General features: G+C 52.8%; 6 protein-coding genes across 6 annotated transcripts; 2 read left to right on the top strand and 4 right to left on the bottom strand.

Moving 5' to 3' along the window:
• Positions 1-123: 123 nt before the first annotated feature.
• Positions 124-1,350, bottom strand: PG994_002902 (uncharacterized protein; the record flags this gene model as incomplete). Its single annotated transcript, XM_066854311.1, has 3 exons — positions 124-558; positions 961-1,237; positions 1,304-1,350. The coding sequence occupies 3 exons, from the start codon at positions 1,348-1,350 to the stop codon at positions 124-126; spliced, it is 759 nt and encodes a 252-aa protein (XP_066720166.1).
• A 1,704-nt stretch (positions 1,351-3,054) lies between these two features.
• PG994_002901 (uncharacterized protein) lies at positions 3,055-3,570 on the top strand (the record flags this gene model as incomplete). The annotated part of the gene is made up of 1 exon (XM_066854310.1): positions 3,055-3,570. The coding sequence occupies one exon, from the start codon at positions 3,055-3,057 to the stop codon at positions 3,568-3,570; it is 516 nt and encodes a 171-aa protein (XP_066720165.1).
• A 480-nt stretch (positions 3,571-4,050) lies between these two features.
• PG994_002900 (sugar transporter) lies at positions 4,051-5,872 on the bottom strand (the record flags this gene model as incomplete). The annotated part of the gene is made up of 5 exons (XM_066854309.1): positions 4,051-4,221; positions 4,300-4,399; positions 4,465-5,256; positions 5,309-5,685; positions 5,771-5,872. 5 exons carry the CDS (start codon positions 5,870-5,872, stop codon positions 4,051-4,053), a joined length of 1,542 nt encoding a protein of 513 aa, XP_066720164.1.
• A 693-nt stretch (positions 5,873-6,565) lies between these two features.
• Positions 6,566-8,119, bottom strand: PG994_002899 (Microcystin LR degradation protein MlrC; the record flags this gene model as incomplete). The annotated part of the gene is made up of 1 exon (XM_066854308.1): positions 6,566-8,119. One exon carries the CDS (start codon positions 8,117-8,119, stop codon positions 6,566-6,568), a length of 1,554 nt encoding a protein of 517 aa, XP_066720163.1.
• A 344-nt stretch (positions 8,120-8,463) lies between these two features.
• Positions 8,464-8,760, bottom strand: PG994_002898 (uncharacterized protein; the record flags this gene model as incomplete). Its single annotated transcript, XM_066854307.1, has 1 exon — positions 8,464-8,760. The coding sequence occupies one exon, from the start codon at positions 8,758-8,760 to the stop codon at positions 8,464-8,466; it is 297 nt and encodes a 98-aa protein (XP_066720162.1).
• A 1,315-nt stretch (positions 8,761-10,075) lies between these two features.
• Positions 10,076-11,077, top strand: PG994_002897 (uncharacterized protein; the record flags this gene model as incomplete). Its single annotated transcript, XM_066854306.1, has 2 exons — positions 10,076-10,343; positions 10,419-11,077. The coding sequence occupies 2 exons, from the start codon at positions 10,076-10,078 to the stop codon at positions 11,075-11,077; spliced, it is 927 nt and encodes a 308-aa protein (XP_066720161.1).
• Between the last annotated feature and the right edge of the window lie 347 nt (positions 11,078-11,424).

Genomic DNA, 11,424 nt, shown 5'->3' with positions numbered 1-11,424 from the left:
CATACTAGGAGCGACAGGCTATCACGAGATTACTTCCACCAAAACATAAAATTTAATATTTCTTAAAAATTGGCCTTGACGGCTTGACATTGTGATTGCTAGTAGTTCCTATCTCGTCTATCACTAACCAAGGCGTCGCCCAGGTCCGGCACTTCTCCACGAATCTGGCAGTGGGCCACCGCGAGGTGGTCCTCCTCTCGGAGGCACGGTCGCGGAGCCATAGACTGTCTTATTGAGACGAGGCGTCTCCATGATCCACGAGATGAACCAGGGTGTAGGAATTAGGTTTGGGCCATTGCCGAACTCAGGATACAAGCGGGTAAGGAAATCGTGCAGGTGTGCAGCGACAAGACCCGTCAGGCCGATCTTGACCATGTACCAGCCGCCCGGGAACAAAAGTTGGACGAGCAGCAAGCAGTATGGCATCAACTGAGCTGGAATCGTGATGACATAGAAATGGGTGTTCTGGCCGCGCTGATCTTGATTGGCCGTGTAACACATGGCAATCAGCAGAGCTTGGAGGTAACCACCAGCACCAGTGAAGATCTGATTCAGGGTCTAGTGCGCAAGTCAGTCACCAAGTTCAAGGAATGCGATGCGCATCGATCATGGTACGATTGGCACAGGATTGGAAACGTGTGCAAAGAGCAGGTTGACGTGAAAGTATGTAGGGCGCTGAAAAACCACCCGAGCGAAATGGCCCAAAGGCTTCACCCGGGTCATCCATTAGAGCAATCCCACCATGCCCACACCGCGAACTGGCCCTTCTCGAGGTTTGCGAATGACGGACCAGCCGAAGTGCAGGGGTAATCTTCCTCAATTCCAGGAACCGTCATAGCTGTAGAGAAACTTACACTATGCGGGCAGATTATGAGGTGTGTAAACATACACGGGGTTGGAGTAGAAGGGGAATAGCACGGGATCACGGGTACACAATACAGGAGATATGGTTGGACCTACGATGATGATGGCTCCCACAAACATCAGATACCATACGAGGTCCTCTTTCCGTGTAAACTTGGAGTTGTTCTTCTCAAGTTGGGAAAGGTACGTAAAGAGAAAGTACGTGTCAAAGAGGACACCCATATCAGGACCCGTGATAAGGAAACTCGTTACGAGGCGGTGGATGCCTGGGGGGAATGCCCAGAGGAGCTTCCAGTGAAAGTAGAAGGGTGCGCTCGAGAGCATGTGGGTATACACTCCTACGGATGACGCGAATACAGCAGTAGCGACCGTCCTGCAAGAGACTGGATTAGTACATGATGGCTGCTTGTGAGGTGTTGGGGAGAGTCAATTGACTTACCTGGCGATGGGCGGCGTGCCCCAGTAGGCGTCGGCAATGCCAGGCATCTTGACGCTGTATGGCTGGATACTGCTATGCAAGGTACGAGAGGAAGTAATGAAGAGAAGATGTCGTAGGTTGACAATCACTGGCAGACGCCGTGCTGCTTCTCTTAGGTAACCAACAGGTGGCCAAGGTTCAGATGTCACAATGAACGCAATTGGACGTGGATGTTGATGATGATGTGGGAAGGAAGTTTGTTTCTAAATCAATAGAGGCGCAACAGGAAATGCCGTTCAGGGCGGGAGTGACAGTGGCACCAGACAAGGCAGCAGCGCCTCTGTTTGCATGGTGTTCTGTGTCCAGATTTATGACCTGCTTGAATTGGAGGTTGGAGGAAGAAATCAGTAGCTGTGCTGTAGGATTTTTTTACGTGGCCTTTATGGAAACTCCACGGAAGCCACTAGCTTGAACGGTGGGGGCCGATAAGAGCTCTAGCCACAGATTGCGCTAGGTATCTAACCCCCAACCCCACCAAAGCTTTTCCCATGTGGCACGGTGGGTGGCTGCTGCCCGAGTCCATCTTATGTTCATTCGCCAACTGCTCACATGCGTGCTGTAATTACGCTGCAGCGGCTTCCACGCGTGATGGCGTCGACTCGGGCTCAGTGGTGTTTGCCACCAATGCTGTGGCTCTTTCGGAATTTGTTGCCCTGAACCGTTGACATGTCTCTGTTCATCAGTCTGGTAACTATATGGGATTGCCTACTCTACTCTTCTATGTTTGTATTTTGTGTGTATTGTCTGTTAGCAGCTTGTGGATCACTTTGGACCATGGAATTATCCAACTAATTCCACGCCTCATACCAAAAGTCTGAACAAGGAAACGGCATATGTTCTTGATAAGTTGTTATCAGTGATTACATCCTGGTTTACACGTCAGACAAAAAGTGAGCTTTCACCAACATCGTCACCTACTCGGCACGGGCGGTCACATAGACTCACTTGACACCCGTCCAACACCAGGCCCTGGTTAACATCAAATAGGTACTGGGCCACGCCATGTCATGTTAGAAGAGCAATGAATGGGCCGAGTCCCACGTGCCAGTGTCATCACTCTCGCTCTGCAGCTGTATAGCACGAGCCAGGGTAACAGTGACTGCTGCGATGTTGACAGGCAGTGTGCCACTCGATGGTGGGCTTTTGTGTAGACAGACATACCCGGGTAGCCTCGACGACTCTTTCTTGATATTGAACCCCCATCTTTGCCATATGTCGCATATACGACCATACTCGTGGTGTTCAAGCACTGGCGATCGGCAACATATTCACTAAGGGGTCCACGTGGGATAATATACACGTGGTATATCACAGAAGCGCCAGTTTAATCCAACTACAACAGAAAAGAGTCCATTTCTTCATGACTTCATCCACGAGAGTGTTGCAAATAGTACGCAAACTGCCGAGGCCCGGCTTGCTTTTCTCGTCGGCATTATGCAGGAATGTGATGGCCTCTACAGCTCGGGTCCAGCTGTTGCTTGTTTGTTGCCAGTGCAGGTTTGCTGTATCCTCGGATACTGGCAGTGGAAGACCAGAGCTGTTGAAAGTCATTCCATGATACATTCCGAGTTCTCCAACGATGTCATGTTAGAACTCGATATAAATATCCGTTCAATTCGCTTTCATGTGGTATTCTAGCTCATCATCACTCAATCCAATCTTGACAGACAGACATACTACTTAGCCACTCTCCAGATACAGCTACCTTGACCATGCATCTGCTTCTGCTTCTCAGCTCCCTTCTCCTGTCCGCCAGCCACGCCTGCGCCGGACCAATCGCTGCCACGAGCCAAGAAGCGCAGACCAGCACCAGCACCTGGTCCATCATGGAATACCGCATCGCCTGCACCCAGTCCGCCTGCCTCTACAGCTTCGACATCACCGAGAAGTCCGACAACCAGCAGCTGCAGCAGCAACAGGACTCTAGCCATTGCGAGTTCACCGTCGTCGCTGGCACTGCTGCTCTCCCTGCCAACCGCACCTCGTTCCAGGACAAGGCCTGCAGCGACGACAAGGGCCCCAGCTACAGCGTCAACGGCGGCTTCATGAACGCCACCGGCGCCGTCATCCTGTGCTTCAAGAAGGCACCCGAGGACAACTGGGCCTTCTTCGGCTTCGACACGTGGGAGTTCCTCTCCGGGCCCCAGAAGACTTCGCCCGCCTACCCCATTGGCACGTGGGACAACAGCACCGAGGAGACCATTGCGATGGGAATATTGTCGCTTTGAATGTCTTCAAGTAAGTCGGGTTTCATAGGAATACTGCCTGGCTGTCAAAAACTTACGTTCTTGGTAGTGAGCACTTGTCATATCGAGCCTTGTTCATGTGGCACAACGTCAACTCTTGTGATGAATTTTCGGTGACGGCTGCTGCTGTCTGATGTCCCGTATCGAGGCCGGATGTGATGTGTGGTGTAAGCCATGTATTGGATGCCAACGAGTATCAATGGAAAGAGACGACCAGTGATCTGCGGATATTACTGGAGGTATACTATCTTTTAGCACTTTACGCTTGAATTTACTCATGATTATGAGGTCAGATTGAAACTAGCCTCCATCAAGAAACACTATTCGTGGTGCGTCTTACCAGTTTCATTGTGAATGAGCTTCCTTATGGCTAGGCTCCTATTGAATGCAGGTTTACGATTCTTCATTGGTCTACCCCCAAGAAATATAGGGTTGACAAATACAAGTATGGGCCAATCCATGTCAACGTATCGACTTGCCGTGACTCATCGCTCCCTCAAACAGCTCGGCATCCACCGTCGCCACGCCTTTCCTGACCAATTCCACATCCGGGACAGAAGAATGCTTGTGGCCCTCAAAGATGGCGTCAATCTCTTCGAGCGTCTTTCCCTTCGTCTCGACCCAGAAGACGGCCTGTATTTCATCAATTAGTCATTGTTAGCCATGAGTACGTACAAGTTTGGTACAAGAAGACTATGGGGCTTAGCATACGATGAGGACAAGCACAATGATATCCCAGGATCCATTGGTCATGTACATTCTCCAGCCGATGTTAGCAATGCCAATAGGCATGACGAAAACCAGTACCAACCTGGGTAATGCACGTTAGCTCTCACTAGTTTTCTCCAGCGGCGGGGGAATCAACGAGTTACATACGCGAGAGAACTGAGGCCAAAAGACGAGAAAGCCAGCCCGTTCGCTCGAATAGAGTAGTTCATGACCTCGGGCGGATAGAGGTAAAGCAGCGGCGTCCAGGCAAGCGAATAGAAGCCCTGGAAGAGGAACATGACAGCGACGTCGCCGTATATGAGGCTCCGAGACGCCCCCTCGGGATCGTCGGCATATAGTTTGGAGAGCCCGCCGATGACAAAGAGACACACGATCAGGAGGCTCTGCGAGAGCATGGCCGTAGGTTTCCGTCCCCAGTTCGCGGCGAGATGGGTTCCCGTTAGCGCGCAAAGGAGGCACCAGACATTAAGAACAACGTTCGCTTTCAGTTGGTCTCGTGTGTCGGTCACGCCCGCGGTATCAAGCTCGTCACCTAGATAGTAAGACGCGATGATGTTGCCCGCAATACACGAAAACGGCCCGGCCGACATGCCGATCAGAACGCGCTTCCGCGCCACGGGGGTCCGCACGATTTCCAGCGGGCTCATGCTTCGGCCCTCCTTCTTCTCGAACTCGATGGTGTCCAGTATCTCCTTGTACACGGCGACGGCGACGGGGTTGGTGAGGTTGCCGTTGGTGTTGGTCTGGGCCACGACTGTGCGGGCTTCTTCGTAGAGGCCGCGGTGGACGAGCCAACGTGGCGACTCTGGGACGAAAGGCAGTATGCAGATGCAGAGGAGGCTGAAAATACCCTGGAAGAGCGATGGGGCTCTCCATGCCCATGTTGACTGCCACTCTCCCGTTCCCAACGTGATACCAGCGGCGATCAGGGCGCCGATGCTGACAGGTATGAGCAAAAGTCGAGTCCCCGGGATGCTGGATATACACTTACTAGTAGAAGTTGTTGAGCAGACCGACGCCCCAGGCTCTCCATCGGTTCGGAAAGGTCTCCGACAGATAGACACCGGCCGCGACCCCCGAGACCTGGGATCCGAATCCGAGAATCACGCGCGCAACGACAAACATGGCGATGTTCTGGGCCGAAGTTTGGAGGATGACGCCGATGAGCGTGATCATAGTGCCCCAGAATATGGCCGGGCGGCGCCCAAGCCTGTCGGCGATAACACCCGCGAAGAGGGTACCCAAGATGCTGCCAATGAAGATGGATGCAGTATTGAGTCCCGTGGTGGCTGGGGTGAGTTTGAAGTAGTCTGTGTACGAGGGCAGGATATTGAGACCATTCAACATGGAGCCATCATACCCGTTGGTCTTCAGGAAAATAACGTAGATATAACTGGTTAGTAAGGTTGTGACAATTTGCAAATCAATCTTTGGTAGATAGGGAGAGACATACCGCCGAAGTCACCATGGAGCAAAACAGCAGCAATGCGGAGAGATTGACCGTGGATTGCGGCACCCAGGCGGGCAGCCACGTCCCAGTTGGCGTTCGTCGCATCGTGCTATGAAGCAAATCGTTGCCAGCACAAGACCTGAGCTGGATGAAGCGCTACATAGGAATATTTGCCAAGTTTCTTGAAGAAAGAAGTTTGCTAGGAGATAGATGGCGGTTGTTGGTATTGAATGTCCAGCATTCTCCATCGGAAGTTGGGGCCGGCCTGCCAACAATGTACGCCGCTGATAACGGTTTCGGCTTTCCGCCATCCTGGGATTGAAGCGTGCAGCAAAGTCTCAGATGCGGCCTGGCGCTTCGATAACTGACCAATGACACGATTCTGATGTGGCAACATCATGCTGACAAGCAGTTCATATGTAATATCGAGGTGTTAGGTGTTGACAAGAGAGGAGTAAAGCTCTCCCCATTGCCCCTCACTGAGTGACTGACTGCACACATGTGGTTAATGAGGAAGGAAACGACGAATCCAGATAAGCTTTTTGAAAGCTCCGATGGCTTACATGGAAAAAGCTAACCCAGAAGAGGCAGGCGAGTATGAACCAAGCAAACCCTTTGGGACATTTGGATGATGCGTTTCAGGACTGTGAAGTTCATTGCCGGGTAATGTTTGAGAACCCGTGTAATAGATGACAGTGGATAGGATTGCCCTAGTTATGTAGACGTGAAATTCAAATCCTGTAATCTTGCCTCGAGCGCAAACTATATTTAATTTGTATCTACACCACAGTACCTACTTCACTCATCCGGTCCAGTCAGCGGCACATTGGACATAGGTATGATGCGGGCCGACAGGTCTGGCTGCTCCTCGAACTCCTTCTCGAACGGCCACATAGGCCGCCGTATGCGATGGTGCCCGAGCCTCTCCAGATCCTGATCGACGCCCCCAGGAGTGAGTCCCAGCATCCAGTCCGCCGCCATGTCGTAGAGCTCCGGTTCGAGGTATCCGATCTTGACAATGACGATATTAGATTTGCGTGGCTCCAGCTGGAGATCTGTAAAGTCCCGCTCGAGATGGTATGGCTTGCGCAACTTTGTCAGTATGGCGAACACGCTGCCCACTTGTAACACGACCTCGACCTCGGCGTGCTTGTCGCCGTCCTTGATCGAGTGCACCTTTCCCGTCATCGTGATGGGCCCCGCGTGGAGGTTGTCCACTTCGGCGCCTGCCGTGACGGTAACTCGGGCCCCCACGCCGGCTTCCACGGCTTGCTGAACGGCTTCCGGTCCCGGCACGCTCGCGTAGATCACCGTCGGTCCATCCTCCGTCTGAAATTCTGGTCGCGCGAGGAGTTGGGTGAGACCCCAGCTGACGTCGCCCGATCCGCCGGCCGTGGGGTTATCGCCCGAGTCGGAGATGAAGTAGGGGCGAGCAGATGATTTCAGAGCTGCATCGAGACATTCCGCAAAAGAACCGGTAGGTGCCACGAATGCGAAGTCACGGTGTGCGTCCCAGAAAAGCTTCGCCAGATGCTGCGCTGCTTTGCTAATGGCGGCTTGGTCCCAGCCGGTAACGACTATGGCGGCACGGTTCCGGGGCTCGTCGGCCCAGGCATAACCGACCCAGATGACGGCGTCTAGGACCCCTTCCCACTTCTCCACCTCTGGCACGGCCTCGTATATGTGCTTTGCCGGCTCTAAGCGGGTTGACGTCTGTTCGCCCGGGAGCAGGACCGGGACCGGAACCCAAGCCTTGAGCGGACGTCGTGGCGGCTTGCTGACATCGGAGGAGGTCTGAGTCAGTAAATTCACTAGATTTCGACACGCTCGTTCCTTCGTCTCCATAACGTCGACATGGGGCGCAGTTCGGTAGCAAGTGATCAGGTCCGTCTGGTGCGCCAGCTCCCGCGACACGTTGCCGTGCAAGTCCATCGAAGCCGAGACGATCACATCGGGGCCAATGACGGCGCGTACGCGGCGGAGGAGATCGAACTCGGCGTCATCGATGCCTTCGACGCACATGGCGCCGTGGATGTCGAACCATAACCCGTCAAGGTGGTGATTTGGCAGCCCGTCAACGATAGCCTGTAGTCTTTGCACAATCTCGTCCGCGAGCTCTTCGTACGCGCTCCTTGTCACAATACCGCCCGGCAGCGCATGGCCGATCAGCGCGCCACGCCAGTCTGCAGCATCCCCCAGGGGCGACCCGGCTCGTATGAACGGGTACTTGCCCTGGATCTCCTCATCTCCGCGTAAGGGGTGGAAAGCAGGAGCTAGAGTCCTTGATGGAGTAAAACCCGAAGTCTCGCAAGCTAGACCTGCGATGGCGATGATAGGTCGCTTTGAAACCATTGCAGATGGTCCAAGGCAGTGGCGGCTCCTGAGCGTCACACAATGAAAGGGAAATGAGTAATTTACCTACCTGCCTATTGGAGTAGGTGCCATATCGGCCGGCAAAGGCCGACATCCACGAGCCCCTCTCCGGGACTTGCACCCATGGCCGATTTAACAACTTTCGACGGAGACAATTCTTAGTTACCTAATCTATTCTGTATTTCATTGCCAGGCGATTATCCATTGCCAGGTGGTACTTCCAGCAAGTCGCACAGGAATGCGGGCAGTTGACAAAAAGGGGACGACGCTGCGGCTAATCCGGATTGATGATGAACGCACGACCGCTGATGAAGTCCATGTGGTTATCTCGGAAGCTCGTCTAACCTTGATATTCCAAGCATAAGCGGTCGCACCACGTATTTGCTGTCCACAACCTCAAAAAATCGGCACCCAGACAAAACGTTTTGGCTCACGAGGAACGAGCGAAGGGCGTGGCTGACGCGCAGCTGGCCGGTGGTGATGGCGGTTCGGCGACCTGCGTGACCTCCACCCGCAACGCTCTCATAGTTGATTTTCTCGTCATGTTCATCCTCGTCGTCTTCACCCGTGAGCTTCGAAAAGACGTTCAGCTTGCTCAGCCGCGAGCTCAAGTCGGACATGGTGCTGGCGATGTGAAAATGTGATTGATAGCAACTCCCGAAAAGATGGCGTTTTCAGCTTTGCTATGTCTTTGAAAAAAAAGGGAAGGAGCTGTTCTTAAAAACGTTTCAGCCGGAAATCCGGCACCCCTAGGCACATTCCCACGCAATCTTTGAAATAAAAATGTCTGGATCTCGAGATTCAGAATGAATGGCATGACATGGAAGCAAAAAGGGATGATTGCGGCCAGTGTGGATTGAACACACGACCTCCAGATATCGGAACCGAAGTAGATCTTCAGTCTGGCGCTCTCCCAACTGAGCTATGTCCGCTGTGATTGAAACGGTGTTGGCACCGTCCCACATTGTTGGCCGCTGTTGAGAAGAAGGCAGCTTACTACAAAGTATGTAGCACAACTGATAATAAGGAGGGTCGGCAACGAGAATTGGTGGAGCATTAATACATGAATCTGGTCTCCACTCAGTAACTCTATGCCTGGATATCTGACTGGCAACGGGAATACGGTCTATCTTATTTCTGGGATATAGAAGCAGATATTAATTCCCTTCACGGGGAATGTGGTGAATAGCAATGACTGTGCCAAGTGAATAGTTGGTGGACTCGAGTATCTCTCCCAGAAACAAGCCGTCTCCTCATAATGGCCTCATAAACCACCGTGTACAAGGCTGAGTTTTGGGATTATATATCGCAACTTTCTCGTACTACGTACGATTTCTTGTTGGAAAAGCGTATTTGTTCATTTTATCTAGAGCCCGATAACTTGTGGTTAAGCGGTTCCTGTTCATTATACGGTGATAACAACTATCGGCAGTGGTGCTATAAGACTGGGACCCGTGAGCTCCGAGTCCGGCCTGTCATGATCTGCCGTAATGGACTCGGATAGACTGAATAGAGTTTCATCTAAACCTGCTTCCCTGGAGAAAATGATTCAATCTTCAAGCAAATACCCAAGAGAAGATACTATTGGTATATGGATTAGAGGAGTTCCAATGGCAGAAGAAACTATATCAAAGTTGAAACAGTTAACGATACTACCCCGCTACGGTAATGCTCCAGCGAAGGAATGCCCCTCATTAGGTTACGTGGGTTAGGTTAAGTCCGTGGCCAGCTCGTCATTCACCCGCATCCGCATAGTCTCTGTGTGTGTGTGTGTGTTGTACGTCAATAAAAAGGCCCATTGGCTGCCTTTTCATCCTGAGAACAAAAAAGCAAATCCTATCTGTCGTGATAGTTCTGTCCTTTGTACAAATAGGGAAGAAACATTACTTACTACCCGCAGCATACTGCATAGAACAAGCCAAAACAAAACAAAAGATGACAGACACTACACCACCGCTTCGCATCGGCTATGTGCCGGAGCACTTCTCGACCCCACTCTACTTTGCGCAGAAGCACTTCGGCCTGCAGGCCACCCTCACCCCCTTCCCGTCCGGCACGGGTCACATGATCACGGCGCTGCGGGAGGGCGAGATCGATGTCGGCATTGGCCTGACCGAGGGTTGGATCGCTGGGCTGGGCAAGGAGGACACGCCCGGCGACGGTGGCTACCGGATCGTGGGAACCTACGTCGAGACGCCTTTGTGTAAGTCATTTTCTTCTTCTTCCAACATAACCTATACAGTAAATAGCATATATCTGATACGCGGGGGACAAACAGGCTGGGCAATCTCCACGGGCGCCAAGCGTCCCGAGATCTCTTCCGTCTCCAGCCTCAAGGGCTCCAAGGTGGGCGTGTCCCGCATTGGGTCGGGCTCCTACGTGATGAGCTACGTGCTGGCGGACCAGGAAGGCTGGCTCGCCAGCACCTCATCCGCCGACGTCGGGCCGTACAAGGACTTCGTGCCGCTGCAGACGTTCGACAAGCTGCGGGCCGCGGTCAACACCGGCGAGGCCGACTTCTTCATGTGGGAGCACTTCACGTCCAAACGGTACTACAACTCGGGCGAGATCCGGCGCGTGGGCGAGATCTACACGCCATGGCCCTCGTGGGAGATCGTGGCCTCGACCAACAGCACCAAGCTGGCCAAGGACGACCGGCTGCAGGACCTATTCCGCAAGCTCGACCAGGGCGTCAAGTACTTCGGCGAGCACCAGGACGAGGCCGTCGAGTACATCAGCACGGCGCTCGACTACTCCAAGGAGGACGCCACCGAGTGGCTCAAGACGGTGCAATTCTGCACTGAGACCTCCGGCGTTGACATCAAGGTCGTCAACAACTGCATCTCCATCTTGCAGAAGGCAGGCGTCCTCAAGGAAGGCAAGGGGTTGCAGGCAACGGAGATGTTGGTTTCGGGATTGGGCGAACAGCTTCCTTGAATCGGGAGGAGAAAGAGAGTGTGGGAAAATAAAATCTGACTATAAATGTCCAGCCTAGAATCTTTAAAGAAGTAAAATTGTTATAACATATCCCTCCGGGTTATGCTCCGTGGCGTAGGTGGCACAATTTCCCCTGTCCCTCTCTCTCGCGTTAGCCCCGCCAACTTTTTACAGTGACGTCTACTAGCAGTTGGAGCTCTTTAAGTCCCCTGCCATCAAAACCACTTACTTCCCTTGCAGCGTGTGTGCGTGCGACCCGACCAAACGTAACATTCTCTCACCACATTTGAAGTCGTCTGTCAATCTTTGGAAGAGAGGTGCTGTTATCTACATTTCGGAGTCAGGAG

This window comes from Apiospora phragmitis, assembly GCF_038363925.1.
Source record: "Apiospora phragmitis strain CBS 135458 chromosome Unknown utg000003l:1.0-2676785.0:1.0-2680665.0, whole genome shotgun sequence".
Classification (NCBI taxonomy): Eukaryota; Fungi; Ascomycota; class Sordariomycetes; order Amphisphaeriales; family Apiosporaceae; genus Apiospora; species Apiospora phragmitis.
The sequence above is the reverse complement of the archived record's forward strand: the minus strand, read 5'-3'. Positions and strand labels throughout refer to the sequence as shown.